At 36.1% G+C, this 26,104-nt stretch overlaps 1 protein-coding gene across 6 annotated transcripts in view; it reads right to left on the bottom strand.

Moving 5' to 3' along the window:
• The window catches only part of RBMS3 (RNA binding motif single stranded interacting protein 3), a 740,901-nt gene that overhangs the window by 91,776 nt on the left and 623,021 nt on the right, over positions 1 to 26,104 (bottom strand). For all 6 annotated transcript variants that reach the window (XM_047769379.1, XM_047769355.1, XM_047769352.1 and 3 more), the window contains 2 exons: positions 21,340 to 21,436; positions 19,055 to 19,105 (listed from right to left, as the gene is read on the bottom strand). In XM_047769379.1, the coding sequence (XP_047625335.1) occupies positions 19,055 to 19,105; positions 21,340 to 21,436 (148 nt within the window). The remainder of the gene's footprint in view (positions 1 to 19,054; positions 19,106 to 21,339; positions 21,437 to 26,104) is intronic.

Raw genomic sequence — 26,104 nt, 5'->3', positions numbered from 1 at the left:
TTTTAATGTGGATAAGGATGAATCCTCTTTCTGAAATCTGCTTTCAGATTTCCCAGCTGGTTCCTAGCTTCCTTTATGTACAATGGAGTTATGTTAAGTGGTGTAAAAAGGGACAAGCACTGCACTAATTTTTTAAAAATACCTTATGCAGATAGTGTGAAGCCAACTGAACTATTTGTGTGTCTTCCTGTCAAAGTCAGCAGGGAGGTAAGTTTTGTCTTCTCTGCTGATGATCTGGATTTGCCATCATTTCTCAAGTACAGTTTTCTGAGTCAGCTTAACGTGTGGGATTACCATAAAATACAAAGGCTTGATTCGGCTGAAGCCAAACCATCCATCTATGCATATACTCTAAAATTCTCATAATCCATACCAAATAATTCTGTTCTATTAGCTCAGTTTACCACATTTTACACCTTACACATCTTGACAACTGCTAAAAATCATGAAAACTTCATTAACTACAAAGTGATGATGGCTAACTGTTCTTAAACTGATAGTCAGTGTTTTAGGTGAAATTTGCTTCTCAGACACTCAGAGAAACAGAACCACAGGATTTCAATTGAATACATGGTTAGGCTATTATGAACAATGTTCTTGAGAATTATGACACAAACTACACATAATCTTGCAGTCCCCTTCAATGAGGAAGAAAAACAGCCTTTATCTAGATGATCCTTTGTCAGATAGTATAATTTTTATAAAATCCTGGCTGAGATGAAGGAAATTTGAAAGACCAAACAAGCCCAATTCTAACTAATTAGATTTACTAAGCGGCATTGTGGTATCAAGCTAGATCATGAAAAACTTATATATCTGACGAATCTTAATTTAGCTGCTATTTAGACATTTCATCACATACTTGAAAGTTGACATTTTCTTGGTTTTTATTGAGAACTAATAAAACAATTGACCACATTTATTATCTTGGCATATAAAACTGCTATCTAAGACATTAGGTAGGGAAATAAAACATTACAACATTATAGTTTTTTCCCTTAGAATATAGCAGCAGAAAAAAGTTATCTCTCTGGCCTTATGATATATATCTTTTTATCAGAGAATGAAACAATATAGCCATTTTTTTTCTTTTTTAATCACTTGGCCTTGGCTTCTAAGAACTCAAGACAAAATTTTAATACTTCATTGCAATAAACTACCTATAGACAGTCCTAGGTTTTAATAAACTTATTTCCTTTGCTATATGTCCTGCATTTCTTTCTGCTTAACTGTCTTTTTGAGTATGTCTTTAATTGTAAGCAATCTCGGCTCTTTTCTAAGGGTAGGCAAGGTAGAAATTCTTATTACTCATTCTCCTTGCATATAAAGGGGGTGGATATCTCTTTTTTATTCAAATGAAACTCAAAATCAAAAGAAAGAGATTTGCTGGTAGAAAATTAGGTCACACAGGAAGGAGAAGAACTAAACTTTTTCAGATATCAAACTGCACTTTTTTCCCCAAATTTGTTCCTTTATACAATCTGAGAAGAGCTTTTATCTTGTATCATAGTGAAAAGAAGGGTTGTTGCTTCACCTAACCAATAGATCTACTAATTTTTCAGACTTTTAAGAAAAAAGAAAATAAAGAAGGGACTGGCAAAAATAACATCCACTATATGTAGCCTTTGCCTATACTGATCAACCATGGCCAACAACTGCATAAACATATTGCAAACACTGCATTCTAGAGCTCTGTAATAGACAATGAAAATCTTGCAAAACCCTTTCCAAATTTTTCAGAAAGTGGTGACAGCCAAAATGAGGGAACAAACCTACAAGGTGAGTCCCACCATTTGCTTAAGCTCATATAAGCAAATCTATGCATGAAAAAACAAAAACAAAAACAGAATTCTGCATTATGAATACAAGAGAACTTTCCCTAAGTTGTTTTGAACAAACCTGTTGATTGTCAATGACAAGATTTAAAAATCAAATATACAAAGTTGATTTCAGCATCAATTTCCCTTCCATGTTAGGCTTGGATTCAAGGAAGGTGTACACTTTTGCCTTCCTTAGAAACTTTGTCAGCATCCTTGTCTAACAAGGATACAATATATATAATATAAGCTAGATGCTTATAGTGTCTCAACATTTGCTAACGCAAAAATAGCCTGTGAAGAGTAGTGTATAAACAAATATTTAGTTAGTACCCAATGTGTGCAAGGCACTAAATGAAAAGGGACGGATATTGTGAATTATCTATAATAAGCTCTCAAATAGTAAAAGTATACTCTAGCTGTGAAAGAACTAGCCAAATGCACATGGAAAAGTTATTTATCACCTATCCACCTCTATCCATCTATCTATCTACCTACCTATCTATTTAATAACCTAACTTATTTTTTATATGATTAATAAATTACTCTGAAAATTATTTCCAAGGGCTAATTTAAAAAATTCTCTATTAAGGTGACATCATCAGAAAATACCTCCCAGGGTGATTCCATTGTAGAAAAAACAAAAAAACAAAGGCAAACAAAATACCTTCATGTAGACATATAAGTTCTGCTATTTTTCCTTAGAGTGACAACCCTATCACTGTATCATTTCAACAGCAAAAGCATGAAGCATTTTATGACAGCCATGTGATGAGACAGGAAGTACTCTCAGTCTCTAAAGGTAGGGAATCGACTTCCAGCTGGTGTGCTCAAAGACTGGACCTAATTCACTCAGGTCAGAAAGTGCAGTGATTATTTTATGACACTCAAGTGTGCTCTACATATTTCACTCAACTCTGAGTGGAAAGCTTATAAAGGGGCAAGTTTGGTGTCAGGCTTTGCCCAGAGGTGTGGCCACAACACTAGGAGAAGATGCTGTGTTGAAAGGGATGATGGAATGTCAGCCCTAATTCATAATTAAGTGACACCTTCTGCGGCATGACTGCTGAAGGTCACACAGATGCTGTGCTCACAATAGATGTGGCATTAGAGGTACCTGGTAGCCATGGAAATTCCTTACTCTCTCAGATGCTCACTGTCTGTAATATGTGGTGTATAAACCAAAACCTTGACTATAAGCTGGTGTTTGCTTAAAACAGCCTTCCTGCCTGACATCTCTCACTTTATCTGAAAAATGTCTTTATTTTTCAAAGCAAAGTTAAGGAGTTACTTCCTCTGTGAAATAGTTACTCTTTGGCACAATGAATAACTCTACCCTCTTTTTTTTGTTGTTTTTTTTTTTGTCTTTTTAGGGCTGCACCCACTGCACATGGAGGTTTCCAGGCTAGGGGTCAAATCAGAGCTGTAGCCGCTGGCCTACACCAGAGCCACAGCAATGCAAGATCCAAGCCGCATCTCACACAACACTCACAGCAACACTGGATCCTTAAGTCATTGAGAGAGGACAGGGATCAAACCCACCTCCTCATGTATTGGGTTGGGTTCACTAGCCGCTAAGCCATGATGGAAACTCCTACCCTCTTTATCAGCTCTCTACTTTGGACATGCTTTCCCTGTTACTCATTGCTGAATATAAGTGTTTGTTTTCTGACAGGGAGTTTGATCAAGAGAGAAGCCAGTAATATTTTAAAAGGGAAAAAATGTAAGTTTAAGCACTACTTTTGGTAAATATTCCTCCTTGGCAATAGAAATTTTGAAGGCACTTTACTGGTATTTGTGTTAATATTTTGAAAAATATTATTCTAAACTGTATTACTTCCTATGTTTGTTACTGAAGCTAAAATAATATCTTTTTTCAAAGCATAACTGATTAACTCATATATGATTTATCTATATCTATATCTGTAATATCCTTTCCTCCATATAATACATCTTAATTGTTTGCCTAAAAAAACCTAAGCTAGTCAACACAGTTAACCATGACCCTAAATTGTAAACATAGCACCTAGGAATAAACAATTGGGTTTTACAGGGCTAATCCAACAAAGGTTAACATTTAAGGCAAAATAAAGTGTCCCCAGAACATTTTGAGAGGCAAGCAATAGTAAATATGTTTTAATATTTAGAAATACACTCAATATTTGAATTCATTCCTTACTGTTTGTTGAATGACTTCACATACTTCTCAAAACTGTTAAGATTTCAGATATAAATGAACATTTTACACTAATGTGCTATGAAAGAATAAATTGTTCTGTAGATTATCTGTATCCTAATCCTCAATCCTTCACTGATTTTATAAGTAGTTTCTGTTGCCCTGGCAATATTTATAAAATAAATTATTTACCCTATCTCTATACGATTGTGTTTCCCTGGTAACTTGCTGTTTTCTAGGAATTCTGACGTGGATTTTACTTTAGCTGCACACTTGCTTTCACTAGAGATAATCCATAGAAAATAAATCTTTAATAGATTCAATACTTAACATTATAACTAATGATTATAACATATTAAATTACCTAGAAAGTTATTTAATACCTATACCTAGAAAGTCCTAAAAATGCTACCAGAAACTGTTAGTACTCATCAACAAACTTGGTAAAGTTGCAGGATATAAAATTAATACACAGAAATCAATTGCATTTCTATATACTAACAATGAAAGATCAGAAAGAGAAATTATGGAAGCAATCCCATTTACCATCACATCGAAAAGAATAAAACACCTAGGAATAAACTTACCCAAAAAGACAAAAGAACTGTACTTTGAAGACACTGATGGAAGAAATCAAAGATGACACAAACAGATGGAAAGATATACCATGATCTTGAATGGAAAGAAACAATATTATCAAAATGACTGTAATACACACAGCAATCTACAGATTCAATGCAATCCACATCAAATGACCAAAGGAATTTTTAACAGAACTCGAACAAAATATTTTCAAATTTGGTTGGAAACACAAAAGACCCTGAATAGCTAAAGGAAATATGAGAAAGAAAAATGGAGTTGGAGAAATTAGGCTCCCTGACTTCAGACAATACTACAACTCTACAGTCATCAAAAAAGTATGGTATTGGCCCCCAAACAGAAATATAGATCAATGGAACAGGATAGAAAACCTAGAAATAAACCCATCCCCTATGGTCAACTAATCTACGACAGAGGAGGCAAGAATATCCAGTGGAGAAAAGACATTCCCGTCAATAAGTGGTGCTGGAAAAACTGGAGAGCCACATATTAAAGAATGAAATTAGAACATTCTATAACACTATACACAAAAATAACTAAAAATGGATTAAAGACCAAAATATAAGATCAGATACTATAAAACTCTTTGAGGAAAACATAGGGCAAACACTCTCAGACATAAACCACAACAATAACTTCTCAGATCCACCTCCTAGAGTAAGGACAATAAAAACAAAAATAAAAAAAGGGACTTAAAAGTTTTTGCACATCAGAGGAAACTATAAACAAAACAAAAAGATAACACACAGTATAGGAGAAAATATTTGAAAATGAAGCCACTGACAAGGGATTAATTTGTAAAATATATAAACAGTTCTTGTGGCTCATAACAATAACAAAAAAAAACCCATCAAAAAGTGGGCAGAATATCTAAACAGACATTTCTCCAAAGAAAACATATAGCTGGCAAAAAAAAAAAGAAAACAAAAACATGAGAAAATGTTTGACATCACTAATTACTAAGGAAATACAAATCAAAACTACTGTGAGATATCATCTTATACCAGCCAGAATGACCATCATCAGAAAGTCTACAAACAATAAATGCTGGAAAGGATGTGGAGAAAAGGGAACCCCCTTACACAGTTGGTGGGAATGTAAATTGGTGCAACCACTATGGAAAACAGTATGGAGATTCCTCAAAAAATTAACAATATAATTATTATATGATCCAGCAATCCCATTCCTGTGCATCTATCCAGAGAAAACCATGACTTGAAAAGACACAGGTACCCCAATGTTCATTGCAGCACTATATTTGTTAGCCAAGACACAGAAGCAACCTAAATGTCCATCAACAGAGGAGTGGATAAAGAAGATCTGGTACAAGCATACAATGGATTATTACTGAGCCATGAAAAGAGTGAAATAATGGCATTTGCAGCAACATAGATAGACACATAAATGATCATACTAAGTGAAATTAGTCAGTGAGAGACAAACATCATATGCTATCGCCTGTATGTGGAATCTAATAAAACACTGCAAATGAACTTATTTGCATAACAGAAACAGACTCACATACTTTGGAAAATTTTATTTACCAAAGGGAACAGGTGGGTGAGGGAGGGGTGAGCTGGGGTTTCTAAAATTAGGTTGTGAAGATGGCTGCAGAACTAATATAATAAAATTCATTGAATTAAAAACAAATTATATTCACTATGCTAAATAGTAATTAAGGATGTAACATTGTCAACACCTTTACAAACTGGCAAATTCTGCTTTACTGATGATGCAGTGATGAAGAAATTCTAAGTACTATCTAAGGGCACACTAGAGGTGATGTACCACTGAAAATTTTCCTCTTAGCAGTTGTGACAATCTTATATTCAGAACTACGTGCTTTCAATTCTAAAAAATGTAACACATTATTCCTTGACCTATTCTTACTCTTTAAAGATTGATAGTGGAGTTCCCGTCATGGCTCAGTGGTTAATGAATCTGACTAGGAACCATGACATTGCAGGTTTGATCCCTGGCCTTGCTCAGTGGGTTAAGGATCTGGCATTGCCATGAGTTGTGGTGTAGGTTGCAGACATGGCTTGAATCCTACCATTGCTGTGGCTGTGGTGTAGGCCAGCAGCTACAGCTCTGATTCGACCCCTAGACTGGGAACCTCCATATGCTGTGGGAGCGTCTGAAGAAATAGCAAAAAGACAATAAATAAATAAATAAATAAATATAAAGGTTGATAGTAAAATAAGATAAAAACACATTCCCAAAGGCAGGTTACATGCACAAACTTGGATTTCAAAAACCACATATTCACCACTTATTCTCACCACTCATGTGCTTAGGAGGCAGGGATCTTAGTCATCAGGAAATGTTTTCTCCAAGAAGCTTTCAAAAGCTCTGTTTGAAAGATGAGTATTACCTCCAAAAATATTTCCAAAGATATAAAAAGAGCTTGTGCATGACAACATTTCATAATGGAACCAAATTTAAAAATTTTGTCCATTCATGATTGACTTATGCATGATGCCACTGGAAGTTATGACTTTCTCACACACATCAGTGACATAATTTAGCATTTCTATTTTATATTTTCCAAAGCAAACTTAAATTCTAGACAACAACACTGGGACCACCAAGCTAGTAAAAAACATGTAGGGAATTGTGCCAGATTTGATGAATAAAAGTTGTATTTCCATAGACTACACTTTACACAGTCTCTTCTTTAGCAAACGGTGCTGGCAAAACTGGACAGCTGCATGTAAATCTATGAAACTAGAACTTGCCCTCACACCATACAAACAATTCATACAACTCCATACAAACAATTCACCCAATTGAAAAATGGGTAGAATACCTAAATATACATTTCTCCAAAGAAGACACATGAATGGCCAGCAGGCACATGAAAAAACACTCAAGGTCAGAATGGCCATTGTTAACAAGTCAACAAATAACAAATGCTGGAGAGGGTGGAACCCTCCTATACTGTTGGTGGTTATGTAAATTGGCATAACAGCTATGGAAAATAGCATGAAGGTTCCTCAGAAAACTAATGATAGAACTACCATGTGATCTAGCAATCCTACTCCTGGGCATATACCTGGATGAAACTAAAATTCAAAAAGATACATGCACTCTTATGTTCAGAAGCACTCTTCATAATAGTCAAGACATAGAAACAACCTAAATTTCAATCAACAGAGGAATGGATTAAGAATAGGTGGTACATATACAATGGAATACTACTCAACCATAAAAAAGAACAAAATAATGCCATTTGCAGCATCATGGATGCAATTAGAGAGTCTCATACTAAATGAAGTAAGTCCAAGAGAAAGACAAATACCATATGATATAACTTATATGTGAAATCTAAACTATGGCACAGATGAACCTATCTATAGAACAGAAAGAGACTCACAGACATAGAGAACAGACTCATGGTTGCCAAGGGGGAGGGGGAGGAAGAGGGATGAACTGGGAGTATGGGGTTAATAAATGCAAACTATTACATTTATAATGGATAAGCAATGAGGTCCTCCTGTATAGCATAGGGAACCATATCTAATCTCTTGAGATAGAATATGATGGAAGATAATATAACTAAAAGAATGTGTGTGTGTGTGTGTGGTGTTTGCTGTGTGTGTGATGTGTGTATGTGTGCATATATATATGTGACTGGGTCACTTTGCTGTGCAGCAGAAATTTACAGAACATTGTAAATTTTTAAAAAGGGAAAAACAGAAAATTATCTTCAGACAAATGAAAATAGAAATAACAACCTAAAACTTGAGATGTAGCAAAAGCAGTCCTAAGAGGGAAATTCATAGTGACAAATGCCTACACTAAGAAAAAAGAAAGAGCTCACATAAACAACTTGACTACTCCTCAAAGAAGTAGAAAAACCAAAACCAAAACCCCCACAAATTTAGTAGAAGGAAGTACATAGTAAACATCAAAGCAGAAATAGAGACTAAAACAACAAGAAAGATGAATGAAACTAAAAGCTATTTTTTTTGAAAAGATGAAACAGACAAATAATTAGCTATAATCACCAAGAAAAAAAGAGAGCACTCCAATAAAAATTATAAATGAAAGAGGAAAAACTACAGACAATACCATACAAATAAAAAGAATTATGAAAGAGTACTATGGACAATTATATACCAAGAAATTGGACAACTTAGAAGAGATAAATTCCTGGAAACAAACAACCTACCAAATAAACATAAAGAAATAGAAAACTTAAACAAACAAATTACTTGTTAGGTGACTGAATTAGTAACAAATACCTCCCACAAAATAATGCCCAGTATCAGATGCCTTCACTAGTGAATTCTAAGAATTAATACCAATTCTTCTCAAATTATGGCAAAAAAATTCCACAGGAAAGAACATTTCCAAATTCATCTTTCAAAGCCCTAATCACCCTCACATCATGTTAGGCAAAGATAGCACATACACACAAATAAAGTTACAAGTGAATATCACTGATGATCATAGATATAAAAATTCTCAATAAAATATTAGCAAACTTAATTCAATGATACATTAAAAGGTTCAGATACTATGATCATATGGTATGTAAGGATGGTTCAATATCTGAAAATCAATCAATATGATAGATCACATTAACAAGATAAGAATAGAAATCATATAATCAACTCTACATATGCAGAAAAAGCATTTGACAAAATTCAACACCCCCTTATAAAAAAAAAAAACTCTCAACGATGTAGGTATAGAGGGAACATACCTCATTATCGCAAAGCCCATATACAGCAGGCGCTCAGTTAACATCATACTCAATGATGAAAAGTTAAAAGCTTTTCTTCTAAGATGAAGAATAAGACAAGGAGAGCCACTATTGCCACTTTCATTAGACATGGCATTAGGAATTCTAGCCATAGTGATCAGGCAAGAAAAAGAAATAAAACAAATTTGGGAAGGAAAAAATAAACTGCTACTATTTGCAGATGACATATCATATTTAGAAAACCCTAAAAACTCCATCAAAAAACTGTTAGAACTAATACATGAATTCAGTAAGGTTATAGGATACAAAATCAATACACAAAAGCTTTGCATTTCTATATCCTAATAGCAAACTATCAAAAAGAGGAACTAAGGAAACAATTCCATTTATAACTGCATCAAAAAAACCCAAAATATATATAGGTATAAATATAACCAAGGAGGTGAAAGTTATGTATATTGAAAAGTATAGGATATTAATGAAAGAAATTAGACACAAATAACTGGAAAGTTATTTTGTGCTATAAAATTGGAAGAATTACTATTATTAAAATATCCATATTACACAAAGCTATGTGTAGATTCAATGTGATTCCTATCAAAGTTCCAAAGACTTTTTTTTCCACAGAACTAGAACAAATAATCCCAAAATTTGTATGAATCTACAAAAGATCTTAAATGGCCAAAGCAATCTTGAGAAAGAAGAGCAAGCTAGAGGCATCACACTTCCTGATTTCAAACTATATTGCAAAGCTATAGTATTCAAAACATTATTATATTGGCTTAAAAACATATATGGAGCAATGAAACAGAACAGAGAAAACCCAATAAATCCATTAATATATATTCAATTAATTAACAACAAAGAAACCAAAAATATACACTTCAATAAATGGTACTGGAAAAACAATAGCTACATGGTAAAAAATACAACTGGCCCCTACCTTATATTATCCTCAAGATAAAGACTTGAACATAAGACGTGAAACCATAAAACTCTTTTTTTTTTGCATGTCTGTGGCCTACACCACAGCTTGTGGCCATACTGCTGGATGCTTAACCTATTCAGCTACGCCAGGGACTGAACCCACATCCTCATGGACACTAGTCAGGTTATAACCTGTTGAGCCACAACAGGAAGTCCCCCATAAAACTTCTAAAGGAAAATAGAGGGTAAGCTCCTTGACATCAGTTTTGGCAATGGTTTTCTTGATTTGACACCAAAAATAAAGGCAATATAAGCAAAAGTAAACAAACGGTACACATCAAATTAAAAAGTTTCTGCACAGCAAAGGAAACCATCAATACAATGAAAAGCCAACATATGCAATGGGAGAAAATATTTGTAAATCATGTATCTGATAAGGGTTAATATACAAAATACATAAAGAACACACACAACCCAATAGTGAAGAACAACAGAAAAATCCAATTAAAAATAGGCAGAGGACCTGAATAAATATTTTTCCAAAGAAAATACACAGATGGCCAAGAGACACACAAAAAGATGCTTAACATTACTGAACATCAGGGAAATGAAAATCAAAACCACAGTGAGATAGCACCTCTTATCTGTCAGGATGACTATTATAAAAAAGACAACAAATAACAAATGAAAGGATGTGGAGACAAAAGAATGCTTGTTCACTGTTGGTGGGGAAGTAAATTGGCACAGGCACTATGAAAACATTAAAAATAGAACTACAATATGCTTAAAAAATTAAAAATAGAACTACAATATGCTCTAGCAATTTTCACATCTAAAAGAAGTTAAAAAGTGTATTGAAGAGATAGTGGCATCCTCATGTTTATTGCAGAATTATTCATCGCAGCCAAGATATGGAAAAATGTAAGTCTCCATTGGTGGGTGAAGTAAACAAGAAAGTGGTGTATGTGGGTGTGTGTGTGTGTGTGTGTGTGTGTGTGTACGCGCACATGTGTGTGCTGTAATATTATTTGGCTACAAAAAGAAGGAAATCCTGCCATGTTAGAAAACGTTCTGGACCTTGAGAGCACTATACTAAGTGAAAGGAGCCAGGCAGAGAAGGACAATACTATTAGTCTTACCTATATATGGAATATAGGGAAAAAGAAAAAGTCAAACTTACAAAAATAGAGTAGAAAGTGGTTGCTAAGGGCTGGCAGGAGGTGAGGTAGTAGGAAAATAAGGAAAGTTAGTTAAAGGGTTTTCACATTTTCAGCTATAAGATTTAATATAAACCATACTATAGTTGCTACCACCATACTGAATAACCAAAATTTGCTAAGAGAGTAGAACTTAAATGTTCTCATCAGGAAAGAAAAAGATAAATGTGGGGTGATGAAATTCTTAATTAGATGGTGGGAATCCTTTCATAATATACACATGTTTCCAATCACGAAGATGTATACTTTAAGTATTTAAATCTTATTTGTCAATTATACATCAATATAACTGAAAAAAAAAACAGTTCTTGAGTAACTGTAAGATATATTTTTTTCTTAGATAGAAAAAACAAATGTTGTAGGAGTTCCTTGGTGGCATAGCAGGTTAAGGATCTGGTGCTGTCACTGCTGTAGCCCAGGGTCGCTGCTGTGATGTGGGGTGGGTTTGACCCCAAGGCCTGGAAACTTCTGAATGCCATGGGCACAGCCCCCCAAAAAAGTATGTTGTAAATATGTGATATTCTTAAGTTTCCTACAGGTTAATATATAAATTTAAGGTGATTTCAATCAGAATGTCAACAAATTTATTTTTTATTTATTTATTTATTTTTTGTCTTTTTGCTATTTCTTTGGGCCGCTCCCACGGCATATGGAGATTCCCAGGCTAGAGGTCGAATCGGAGCTGTAGCCACGGGCCTACACCAGAGCCACAGCAACGCAGGATCCGAGCCACATCTGCAACCTACACCACAGCTCAGGGCAACACCGGATTGTTAACCCACTGAGCAAGGGCAGGGACCGAACCCGCAACCTCATGGTTCCTAGTCAGATTCGTTAACCACTTCGCCACGATGGGAACTCCCAAATTTATTTTTTAACTGGACAAACTGCTCTTGATCAATCTGAAAATGTAAGATAGCCAGAAACATTCTTGAGAAACAGAAAAATAGCTAGAAAAATTCCTGAGTAGTGTTGGGGACGAGGCATGCCAGGTATGTATGGTATTATAAATAGAGTAGTAGTCAAAAAATAAACTGAATCGAGTGCAAAAATAGACCAAAAGATATAAAGAGACTTTTCCTATGACAACTGGCATAAAGTTTTACATCAGTAGAAAAAATAGAGATGATCAACATGATAGAAGCTGTTATGACAATTGGTTACCTTTTTGGTCAAAAAGAAAAAAGTTGGATCATAGTCTCATCCCATATTACAAAATAAACTCCAAAAGTAAGAAAACTTTAATATAAGATGTACTATAAACACAATAATAAAACATATGGAGTTTTAAATCTTGTAGTTAATAAGGTATTTTGCATAGAATCCAGATGCTTTAAAGTGGGGCTAGCAAAATATAGCCTGTGAGCCAAATGTGGCCCTCACCTCTTTCTGTAAATAAAGTTTTATTGGAACCCAGCCACTCCAATTCATTTATGAATTATGTGCAGCCACTATCACACTATAACCACAGAACGGAATGGGTGTAACAGAGACCAGATGGCTCACAAAACTGAGAAATTTGTTGTTTGGCTCTTTACAGAAAAAGTTTGCTGACTGTTGCTCTAGAGGGAAAATCTGATAAATACATAATATTAAATACTAAATTTCTGCATGATAAAAACCATGAAATTAAATTCCAAGTAAACTGAGATATATCTAGATTTTCTATAGCAGTGTTAATCTACAGATTAAGATCATTTAAAAATAAGATCCAATATCCCCCAAAATAAATAAGCAAAATAAATAAACTTAGAGCTCAGAGAAAAAGAAAATTAATCAATAAACATATAAAAAGCAACTCAATTTCTTTTCAACTTCTCAGAGTTCCCTTGTGGGACAGTGGGTTAAGAATCTGGTGCTGTCCCTGTAGTGGCTCAGGTCACTGCTTTGGTGCGAGTTTAATCCCTAGCCCAGGAACTTCCATATGCCAAGAGTGCAGCCACCATGACCCTCCCCCCCCACCACCAAAAAATGCAACTTGCCTTCTCTAGGACTCAGAGCAATTAACAATAACATTGGTAAGACACCATTCACTCTTTATTACATTAACAAAATATTTGAAACTTGAGATCCCTTAGAGTGAATTTGACAACAATGTATATCAAATTTTAAAACACGCATACCCTTTGTACCAGTAATTTATCCTGTTGATATTTTGTTATTACAGTCTGAACTTTACAATCAAATACCAGAAACAACTTAAGGGATTACGAATAGGAAATTGGTTAATACGTTTTAGTGCATAAAATGCTGACATAGATCTATATATGACTCAAATGTAATGACATCTAGAACATTCTGTTGTTGAGGAAAAATAAAGAAGAATGCAATGCAATATTTGTAGAGCATTCTTGCATATATGTTTAAAATACACACACAATTGTACGCATGCACACATATACTTTTCATATGTAACAACTGACCACATGGTGACATACAAACTTGTTCACAAGGTTTTATTCTGGAGAATAGAGGTGATGAATAAAGGAGTCCTACATGGAAAGTCTTTTATGTTCTATGTGCTTTAAAGTGTGAGCCTTGAATTTCATTGTTGAAAGGGCTCCCTCCCATCGAAGGTCGTTTTAGATTATTTTTGAAAGAAATACTGTAGAATTTTGAAGTTACATTTAACAATGGCAAAGCAAGCCCTGCTTGTTAGAGTAGTAAAGAGACTTTCTGTAGAAATGGTCTTCTTTGTATTTACTTTACCCCAGGAGTACATTTACATGGAAGTGACTTCTCTCAAGTTTATTCTCACATACCTTTGAATTCTCTTTTAGTAGAAATAGTATATGTGGGTTAGAGTTATTGTTTTGTGTTTGCTAGTTACTTTTAAAAGATTTGGCCTGCAGATATATTTCTACCAGGTAAAATCTTTACCTAGCAAACACATTTTGACTTTGGTAGTTTGACAATGAAATTATGAAGGTTAGAATTTTTGCATAGTTCAAGGGTTGGAATAAAAGGATACTATCTGACAACTTTGCTTTCTAAACAGAATTCTCATGACTTAAATGTTCTTTCCAAATTTGGTGACAGCCCCTAAAATTAAGCCTTAGGCTTTACCTGTTAGCAGATAAAGATGGCCAAATCAAATATTCTGGAGCTTTCTTGAATTGTTTTCTTTTGTGGTAGAGGGGAAATTTATATTTATACCCTAGCTGTAAATGTAAGATTTATGCATCATAATAGTCATAATTTAGCCATGCATAGCGACAAATCATCCAATGATTAAATAAGAACATCTTACATTTCTTAGAATACTGTAGTTAGGTAACCTACTTGTAATTAAGTAAGAAGGAAAGCTGACCTTCCTCCTTGAGAAGAAATAATGCTAACCATATGAAGAACAGAAGATTTATGATTCAAATGAGCCTAAGTAAAATTTAAGAGAATTGAACTATGCTTCTTCTTGGGAACTTCCGTTTTTTTTTCCCTGTCAGCACAGATTTAACAAAACAGCCGTTGTATTACAACACAGGGATTCCAATTGTGCATTCATACAAGATTCCAGGGTGACAGGTTGCCATGCAGAATAGCTATTTAGTGTAATCCATCATCTATTAAAATCTTGTCAGTGTAGTAGGGGGGATTTCATGGTTTAGTACAGAAACTTGCACTGAGAAGCAGCAACATGTACCCGATTGCATTGACAACATCAGCAAGGAGTGAATTCCTGATTTAGTCTCACAGTGCTTCCTCTCAGTGAACAAAAATAAAGTGCACATAGAAATACTCTTGCTGCCCAAAGAGAAATTTGACCCAATAAAGTCCCAGAGTCCAGAGACAGGAAACTGTTTCCTTGCACAAACACCAGTATGAGAGCTATGATCTTGGCAAGAAGAGTTTTATTCCCTCTTCCTTAAAAATGAAAAGCCTCTCAGAGACTTTTTCAAAGTTTACAAAAAAATGGGCATCGCATACAACTCAGAAATTTCAATCTCCAAAGACCCAAACAGGCAACTTCAGCTTTACGCTTATGCTTTCTGCTTTTTTTTTTCTCATCCATTTACTACTTCTCTTCCCTCTTTCCATCATTTCATGTCTCTCTTATGGATCATTACCTCTCCAGGTGAATTATTCATCCACCTCAGTAGGGAAAGACCAGAGGCACTGTGCTCTAGCTTAAGACTTGGCTGAAGACAATAGTGGTTGAGATGTTGGAGGCCTTGAGTTAAGCCTGAAAGGGAATCTGAAGGGCTCTGGCTGCAGTATAGGAGTCCCTGTGATTCACAGTGATGGGGGAGCATGCCCATCATACCCTTTCCACAGAGAGCTGAAGCTTGCCATTTTCTCAAAGCAGTGGAAGAGAAAACATGAAAGGAAAAAAGTTGTGAGCAAATCATTATTATGGGCAACAATTGGAATTGCACAGGTATTAACAACTTGAATTTATTTGTAAAGTAAGTTCCATGAAAAGAGTACCACGTGGGCCTTTATTTTCTTATTTTCATTATTTATTATTGAGTGTTGAAAGATTTAGTAAGTAAATGAAATAAGTACCAGTCTAAATAGTTTATCTTATGTACAGCCACAGGGCTATCTCCACCAAACTCATTAGCAAAGTTTGTTAACTAAGCAGTAAGAATGCACTAGAAATGGGTGACTATTGCTTATTCTCAACTTTCTTCCCCTACCAACATTCCTTTGACATAATTGGGGTAGTCTAAAGCATAATGTGCAGTCATCTACTCATATAACTGAATAATGATAACAGTAATTTATTGAATGTTTGCTATTTGCCAGACACTATTTTAAGAGCTTCAAAGCCTTACTTCAGGAGTTCCTGTTGTGGCGCAGCACAAACTATTCTGACTAGGAACCATGAGCTCATGGATTCTCTACTTGGCCTCACTCAGTGGGTTAAGGATTCAGCGTTGCCATGAGCTGTGATGTAGGTCATGGACGTGGCTCAGATCTGATGTTGCTGTGGCTGTGACATAGGCTGGCAGTTACAGCTCTGATTAGACCCCTAGCCTAGGAACCTCCTTATGTCACAGGTGCAGCCCTAAAAAGCAAAAATAAATAAATAAATAAATAAATAAGTAAATAAAAAGCCTTACTTCACTTAATGAATAAACACATAACAAATTAGGTATTATTATGTCCATATTACAGATGAGAAAACTGTTTCACAGCAAATTTAATTTCCTAAGGTCCTATAGTGAGGAAGAATTTCCTATCCCAAAGAGCCCACCTGAGAATCCATGCTATTAGTCATCAAGTCATTCTTTCATTCTCTTCAGACCAAGGTACTTTGTTTCTTCATCTTAGATTGCTTATGAATTTTTATGTTTTAGTATTATGGAGTGATTAATTTACCCACCCCCACTTTAATGATGAAACTAAGACCCGCTGGGTACAGGTTCTTTGTACAACAAAGATAACCAACAAAACTGTTACGGGGAAGATTGATGCTGCCGATATTGTGTTTCCATGACAGAGTTTGGGCATTTTTTCCGAGTTAACAACAACAACAAAGTGGTGGGTAGCCCTGCCGCTCCTTTTTCCAGGAATCTGTCCCAGCCACAAGCATTACATCTCAAACTGGGTCACCTAAGCTCAAACATGACGCATAGTCTAGTTAGGAAATGATAAGATATCAGGGGAGAAAAGAACGCAGGGGATAAATTAACACACACACACACACCACACACACACAAACTATTGCTAGGGAAGGATATATGAGGACAAATACATCCAAAAATGGGTGAAGCTGTGCTGGGGTAGAGGAGGAGGTAATGAAACATTTTGGTAAGATGCTGAGTGACAGCTGAAATGAAAACACTTGCAAATATCTTCCATTCTCCTCACAGCTCTAGAAACACCATAGAATCTTATACACTTTGACATCTGGAAAAACGTTCAGATTTTGCCAGATGTGCATTCCTTTCGGCCAAAGTGAGAGGATGCTTAACCTCCGCCTAAGGACTAAGCTAGCATCAGTGCTCTTTAAATGAACATGTTATTTTTTTAGAGGGTAATTGTTTCCTTCTAGAAAATCTCCTCTTTAGAACTGGCAAGAACTTTTTTTTCTTGTGCTGGCTCTATCTGTGCTCTACATTGGTTTGGCAGCATGTATTAAATTCTGCCTCATGACTTGTACAGAAAATAATAGCCTGGGTTCATTGTGTGTTGGTACGATTTACATAACACAGACCAGACGGACTCAGAAAATCCCCAGGGTGTGCATGTAAGAGTAAATAGGGGGATTTGCAAAATATGGCCTGAAGTTCTGCTGTAGTGAGTTACATATATTTTATTCTTTAAAGAAAAAGCAAACAGTCAAAATGTTAGGAACAACATGGAATATTCCTTATTTTTTTAAAAAATGGACAAAGCTCAAATATGAAAACCAGGTGCTGTGATTCTTTGAGTCCAGGAAATGGATGCTTGTGTGTTTAGCTTCCTGGTTTTTAATATGTGTTCCCTTGTTTATATTTCCCTTTGCAAAGGGTTAAATGTAGCCTTGCTTCTTCTTTGTACAACTAATAAACTCAATAATAAGGATTAATGATAATAATCCTAAGGGATAGCATGTCCTACTTTATTTTTTCCTCTAAATTAAAGTTGTTTTTACTAAATTATTGGGTCATAGTTTTTGGATGTGTGCTCTCTAACAAATTAATACTGTTTAGCGTTAGTACTTTAAAAATTGTTTTTACATATTTTTGCTCTTTTGACCCATCTTAAAGCTGCATTAAGTTAGTGACAGAAAAGGAAACAAATGCCAGATTTGAGCATACCCAGGAGAGGACACCAGAGACTTTGTCATACAACATTCAGTCTGGGATCTTTCCTCTATCTCCCACTCTCATGAATGTATTGCTATTGAAATCTGTCTGACTTGTGCTTCTACAGAGCTAGAAAACCTGGAAAACCTCGAAAAAGATAAATGGAATCATTAGCCTTCAGCCTGGATTCTAATGGAATAAGGAATATTTTCCCCTTGGGACTAATGTAATATTGTACTACAAAATAGGAAAGCTAGCCAGGAGAAAAGAGAGTTTGAATATTTTTGGTAGAAAATTTCCACTAAAGAAGAAGATAATGGCTCTAGTTAGTTAACATGGAAGTAAATCAACCAAACTTGCTATCTATCTATCCACATCTCCATGTATTGAAAGACAAATACCTTCATATCTCAAGTATATTGCTTTGAGTCAGTGCTTGGCCATCATATTCCATAGCATTCCGAAAGCCCTTCAAATTGCATCTAATTAAAGCAAAGCATCACAGAAAGAGAAGGACAACAGAGAGGCTTTCCCCCTATAATGGATTTAGTTGTTCAGTGTTCACAGTTCCTGCATGAAGTAGAAATTCTCCACCCATAATAAATAGTAGATATCAGCTTGAGAGGGTGATTCCTATTTTCTACAATAAAGTTTTTTTTTTCTCTCTCTCTCTTCCTCTAATCTCTCTCTGCTTTCACCTCTATTGTACATGTTTTTGTAGAATTTCAGGAACAGCTTTTTACCTGGAAAATTGAGCTGCCTGAAAGAGGTATGGAACATAACAAAAGCTTTACCCCAAAGCTTCTATGCATTCCAAAATCTTTCACTTGGATAAAAGAAATATTGAGCCTCAGGTGACTGAGAACACTTACTGTTGGTTGCATAACGTATGGCGGATGAGGCATCCATGAAGTACTCTGGACCTATGCATCAAACAGCATTTATTAGCACAAAGCAATTATAGAGAGAACGTGGTTCTTGTGTTCAGTGGAGTCATACTAGGTCATAAGAAAGTGGAATCAATCTGACTTACAGCGATTTAGTGCTCAAAACCAAGGATGAAAAGAAAATGCCTGGACCCAATTAATTTGGTCCCTTAAACATGACAAAATGAAAAGCAAATTCCTTCTTCACTGGAGCTGGCTGTAGTGCCCACATGGGCCAGGCTGGGCTGTGGAACATATTTTGAGGTTGGAGACTGAAGACTTAGGAGGCTTCAGGAACCTTCTATCTAGAGGTCACCTCCTGAGAGTGCCCAGGCAAATCAAGAAGGAAGCATTACTTAGCATGACTGCTAAGACTTCCTCTTTTTCTGTCATTGGTTCTAACTTCAAATTCTCAAGTGATCCAATCTTGGGATTCAATCCAAGTTGTAAAAGTTGGGGAAAGAATTAGATCCACCAAAAATTTGTAGGAATGCTTTGGGTTAAACCCAAGTTAAGCAAGTCTGTGATTTTTCTCTCTCATGGCAATTGGTATGGCAAATAAAAATGAGTATATGAGCCAGTCAACTGTTTTGAATGCTCTTTGTCAGCCAAATGAGAAAGTTGGCTGCTAAGGGCTGATTGTGACCTAGAGAACCCTTAAGATTTTGTTTTCAATATACTTACACCAACGACATTGCCAATTAACTTCAGATTTAAAAAAAAAAAAAGAGGAAGAAGTGGTGAAAAGCAAGAATCAACAATGTAGCAAATGGTTGTAATTCCCTTTTGGAGAAAAGAGAGCATGAATTCCACTTATGAGCCCTTCCAAGTGAAATTATTTTTCTGTGAAGATTTTATTTGTGTCACCCAAGTGCTCTCCAGTGGAGCACAATGGGTGGTCTTGGCTGAAACAGGGGCCAAGATTAGAAAAAAGTGGTAAAAAAACAAAAAAGCACATTACAACCAGGCAGGCCTGTAGGAAGAACAAAAACAGCACCTGCACTTAGCCTCATGGGTCCCAAGGAAAGGCAATGAAGAAATTGGCCATTCGGAGACCCTCTAATGCAATTCACACAGAAGTCTATTCCAATCACCCACCAACATCTATCAAGAATCAAAGTGCAGACAAAGAATGAAAATAATCTGCTCTAGGCGGCAGGGGAGGGGGGGAATCAGTTAAGGAAAATTGTGCATAGTCTTGAGTGTGATGCTCTGACAGCTGGGACATCATGAAATGATGTATGTAGTGGCTAAATAAGGTGAAACTACTGAATTCATAGCAATCAGCAACAGTAGTTTTCCCCAGGGTAAGACCCCCACCCACACCATCTGCACAGTAGAGAAATACATGTATACACTCATGCTCTCGCTCACTTTCTCTCTCCAAAGTTATAAACAATGACACTAGACACCCTATGTAGCATCTATATGTATTTTTTTTCTAATTTCAATTAAAAGAATTGTCTGAAGAACTATGTGAGGTAAAGAGAAGCTGGGAGAATTATCTTGTATTTGATAACTCAAAAGAGTCGGATAAGGAGTACTGTTTGAGGGAGAAACCTGGCTACTTCAATCCACCTGTATACTTAGAATTAACTGGCTGCAACCTCTGGTTTAGGACACACACACTAAGTCTCAGATTCTCTTGTGTTTCAACACGTGGAACCCCTGAGGTCTCTTCTGGACTCTTTGGAACTGAGAAGGAAGTCAGAGGAGGAAGTAGGAATCCCTTTCACCCCTTTGATAATCTTCTCTATTTCTCAGAGAAAATGATTTAACATCTATCCATGTAGCTTTACATGGATACACAGAAAAACTGTGACAAAGTGAGATGACAATGGGAAAATATCCTGGAGGGCATGCAGGGTGTTGCCAGAAACGTGCTTTCAGAAAAGACACACTGGGGAACGTTGATGACCAAAAGAAGAGACAGCAAACAAAAACACTTCTCAGTGCTAAGAAAGCTGTACTCATGTTGGCTGGAAAGTAGCCTAATCATGAAAACTCAGCAGGAAGAACTGGAAAGCACGGTGGATTTTATTATTCAGTGACACAGATGCAAACAAGTTCTGGAACGTGTAGGCTAAATTGATAGTTTGGGTATTTTTACAGGAAGGTGTAACTAAAGGGAGGACAACTTAAAAAAAAATTCTACCCTGTTCCTTCTGCCATTATATGGTCTATCACTGGCAAGCAAGCTGTCTCTGGAGGTGCAGGTAAATCTCACGTACCTGGTATGTGGAGACAGGGGGAGCAGCAATGAATGGCGTGATGGATGTCTGTGGAATCATGCGGTTGGTTGCAATACTGTACGGTGAAGAATAAAATCTGCAAACAGAAAAAATATAAAAAAAGAAGATTCATAGATTCATGAAGCTGCCACATGCCTGGCTACTAATCAAACTCGAGCACCCAAGTCTGGGGAAGACAGAGTTCCACCCTCGTGTGGCCCACTGGTTGCTAACAGGAGGGTCCAGGAGATTGATAAACTTTGATTCCACTAGGAAATTAATTCTTCAGAACAAAATAATGACTTTGAGCCATCTTATCAAAATAGCCACCCCATAATCTCTTGGGCCAGGTGAGTGTAATAGTAGGTTTAACTAACAAGGGAACAGAGCCTCAGAAATTGTTTACATTTTATTATATACATTTTTGGCTGCCCTCATGGCATATGGGAATTCCGGGATCAGGGACTGAACCTGAACCACAGCAGAGACCCAATCCGCAGCACTGACAATGTCAGATCCTTAACTTGCTGGGGACCAGGAGACTCCAGGATTTTTTTTTTTTTTTTTGAAAGGCAATGTCGTTATAAAGCTCCTTGAAAGAAAGCCAAAACAGAACCAAGCTATACAATGGTGGTTGGTATTACACACACACAAACTGCACCTATCTCTTCATTAGGGAAAGAGAACCAGTTTCTAGAGAGTTCTGGTTGGTTCGTGGTAGGCATGGGCCCATGCCCTCAGGCAGAAATTAAGCTAAGTACTTCCTCCATGAAAAGAGAAAGGTAACTTGTGTCTGGGTGAGGATAGGAATCTCTTCTGAATTTGATCAAGGTGTACGTGGAGATTCTGGACCCATAGTCTAGTCCACCCTGTAGACTCTACAAAAAGCACTGAGTCTTCTAGTCCTGCAGGGCCCTGCATTCAAAAAGTATAGAACAACACCAGGCAAGATCAGACTGTCACAAATCAGAGGAGGGATGAGCCTTCTGGAGGTCTGTTAAAGGTTAGCTTTAACAGAGATCTATTAAAGGTACTGAAAACAGTGACATGCCATCAGACTATACCCTGGCATCCACAAATTACCCAATACTCAAATACCTCAGCAGAATTTTAAATCATGTCTCCTTCTTCATGTCTCACAGGTAAAGAAAGGCCAAAGTATCCAGCCACAGAACGTGCAGACAAAACCAGGTTGCCTGTGATGGAGTATTTCACTGATGTCAGGATAGACTGGGAAAATGCATATCGGGGATAATGGAATCATTATTTCACTTTGCCATGCTCTTAGCAAAAGTCAACTACTACTTTAAGTTTCACTTCATCTTTCTTTAAGTTTCATTTCATCTTTCTTTAAATTTCATTTCATCTTTTCTTTCTTTCTTTCTTTCTTTCTTTCTTTCTTTCTTTCTTTCTTTCTTTCTTTCTTTCTTCTTTCAATAGTATGATTGAGGTTGGAGTTTGGGGGACAAAAGTTTCATCACCTCTCAGAGGTCACTGACGTTTTGACTAGAGAATCTCATAGGTAACATTTCATAGGTAGCATTCCATAAGAATCCCACTGAATATGTGTGTATGGGGGGGTTGGGTAGAGTGGGAGGGATTTCAAGGTTGCCAGGGTTCATTCTTTAATCTCAGATAAAAGTCTTTAACCTCAGATTTTATAAAAGTCATCAAGAAAGGATTGGGGAACTATAGTCTTAAGTTTATCTTATCTAGCTCTCAAAGATTATAAGTTTAAAAAATGTAGCTGAAAAAAAATCAATCCATTACACACTGCATCCTCTTTACCATCCATAGCTACACTTACCACACCTCTAAATTTGTAATTGTGTAGTTTAGAAAAAAAAATGTTGAAGATACACCCATTAGAATAACCAAAGTTTTTTTAAAAAAGACAGAGTATTGTCAAAGATTCAGAAAAGGGGAACTCTTATTCATTGTTGAAATATAGAATGGTATAGCTCTTTGAGAAAACAGTTTGGTAGTTTCTTATAAAGTTAAACATACACATACCACACAACCCAACAATCCTACTGGTTGATATTAACCAAAGATAAATGAAAACTTAAGTTCAAAAAAACCTAGATGAACTTTTTTATTTTTTATTTCCCCAATACATTATTATTTTTTCTACCATACAGTATGGTGACCCAGCTACACATACCTGTATACATTCTTTTTTCTCACATTATGCTCCATCATAAATGACTAGACATAGTTCCCAGTGCTACACAGCAGGAAGATGCACATATTTATAGCAGCATTAATTGATACTTGCCAGAAACTGAAAACAAACCAAATATCCTTCAACTGAATTGATAAACTGTGGTACATCCATACACTGGGATACTACTAAACATTTAAAAGGAAAGAACTACTGATACATTTGATATGATTAATCTTAAATGAATTATGTTAGATGAAAGAAGTCAGATTCAAAAGACTATCTTTCATATTTCCATTTATGTCATACAATGGAAAATGCAAAACTATAAAGAAAGAAAATAAATAAGAAATGCCAAAGGCTGAGATTGGGGAAGGGGATATAAAGATGTGTGGAATTCTGGGAAGTGGTGTAACTGTTCTATATCTTGGTTGCTTGGTGTTTCCACAACTGTGTGCTTGTCAGACCTCACAGAATTGTACTCTTTTAAGAATGAATGTATACTGTATGTAAATTACAATTAATAAACTTAACTTTAAGAAAGTCGATGACCACTATGCAAGAAAAAAAATCCATTCTTCCACTTTAAAAATGTAATGCCCATTTACTATGTGCCCTAGATGAGTAAGAGTAAAACATTCCTTTGAGTTTCTTTATTTAACCACCTCAACTGAATCTTACCTGCATATTAACCAGTCTAAAGCTGGCCAACAGCTTTCCATTACAATGAGAACAAAATTTGAATTCCTGGTATTGCCTAGCACAATCAGGCTACTGCCTACCCCTCTTCCCTGAGCCAACTAGGACCCAATCACACTGACCTTCTTCTGTCACACTAACCTGAAATTCTTACTCTCATCTTGGGCCACTTAACTGGCAAATTCCTGCCTAAAATTCTTATCCCCCAAAATTTCACTAGAAGTACATCTTTCTTATTCTTGGTCTCACTCAACTTTCCCTTCTTTAGCTAAAGTAGCAACCACCGTTTCTGCCCCAATTGTTCTCTACTCCTTTCCTCTAATTTATTTTTTTCATTGCTCTTATCATTATTGGAACTAGAAATTTTTAAAAATATCCTCATATATGCTGTGGACTGAATGTTTGTGTCACTTTAAAATTCATATATTGAAGTCCTAACTTCCAGAGTGGCTGTACCTGGAGATGGAGCCTCTAAGGAAGAAATTAGGATTAAATGAAGCTCATGAGGGTGGGTCCCTGCCCTCTTGGGGTTAGTGGCTTTATAAGAAGAGAAAAAAGAGTGCTTGCTCTCTCTTCACCCATAGGCTCACATGGAGAAAAGACCGCATGAGGACATAATGAAAAATTAGCCATCTAAAAAACAGGAAGAAAGTCCTCACTTCAGGCTAAATCAGCCAGACCTTAATCTTGGACTTCTAGCCTCCAGAACTGTGAGACAATACATTTCTGTTGTTAAAAACCACTCAATCAAAAGTATTTTGTCACAGTAGTTGAGCTGGCTGATACAAAGTATTTATTAATTATTTCTCCCTCTAGAATGTCAGCATCAACAGAGTTGAGGACATCTTTACTTTGCTGCCATTACAAAGCCTGGGACATAATAAATACAGGCAGACCTCATTTTATTGTGCTTTGCTTTATTGCACTTCACAGATACTGCCATTTTTACAAATTGAAGGTTTGTGGCAAACCTGCGTTGTCAGATGATGCTAATTTTTTAGGAATAAAAAATGAATTATTTATATAATTGAGGTACATACCTTGCTTTTTTAAGGAAATAATGCTTTTCATACTTAATAGATTGCAGTCTACTGTAAACATAGCTTTTATATGAATTGGGAAATTTAAAAAACTGTGTGACTCATTTTATTGAGATAAGTGCTTTACTGGAGTGGTCTGGAACTGAACCCACAATATCTCTGAGGTATGTCTATGCTTAATACCTGTAGGTTGAATGAATGAATGAATGCAAAGTAGCTTATGGAAATAATTAGTGGCTACAGCAGAAGATGGCTAATATCAAATTGGTGGGGGCACAGAAGATGGCTTCCAATCAAGTAGGAAGCTGAGGGGGAAGCACCCAGGGTAAATTGACTGACACTATTTTTTTTTTTTGGTCTTTTTTTCTCTTTCTAGGGCCACACCCACAGCATATGGAGGTTCCCAGGCTAGTGTCTAATCAGAGCCGTAGCCGCCAGCCTACACCAGAATCACAGCAACACAGGATCCAAGCCAAGTCTGCGACCTACACCACAGCTCATGGCAATGCCGAATCCTTAACCCACTGAGTGAGACCAGGGATTGAACCTGCAAACTCATGGTTCCTAGTCGGATTTGTTAACCACTGAGCCACGATGGGAACTCTGTTACACCACATATTTTTAAATGCTCAGTGGATGTTTAACTAATGCCTGTCTTCTAAAAATGCAAAGGTATTAATAACCAGGGAAAATGGACCTTTTCTACAAAAATCATGGTTTGCATTAAAAAAAAACTGGATCTTATCTTTGACAGATATTATTTATAAGGCAGTGAACAGAAATATTTGTTTGGGGCTCATAAATGGCATGATAGGCACTCATGACCACTCCACAAACAGCCCTTCCTATTTACCATGCAGGT

The sequence above is a fragment of the Phacochoerus africanus genome, chromosome 1, assembly GCF_016906955.1.
Source record: "Phacochoerus africanus isolate WHEZ1 chromosome 1, ROS_Pafr_v1, whole genome shotgun sequence".
In the NCBI taxonomy this organism is placed as follows: Eukaryota; Metazoa; Chordata; class Mammalia; order Artiodactyla; family Suidae; genus Phacochoerus; species Phacochoerus africanus.
This window is presented reverse-complemented; position numbering and strand designations above follow the sequence as displayed.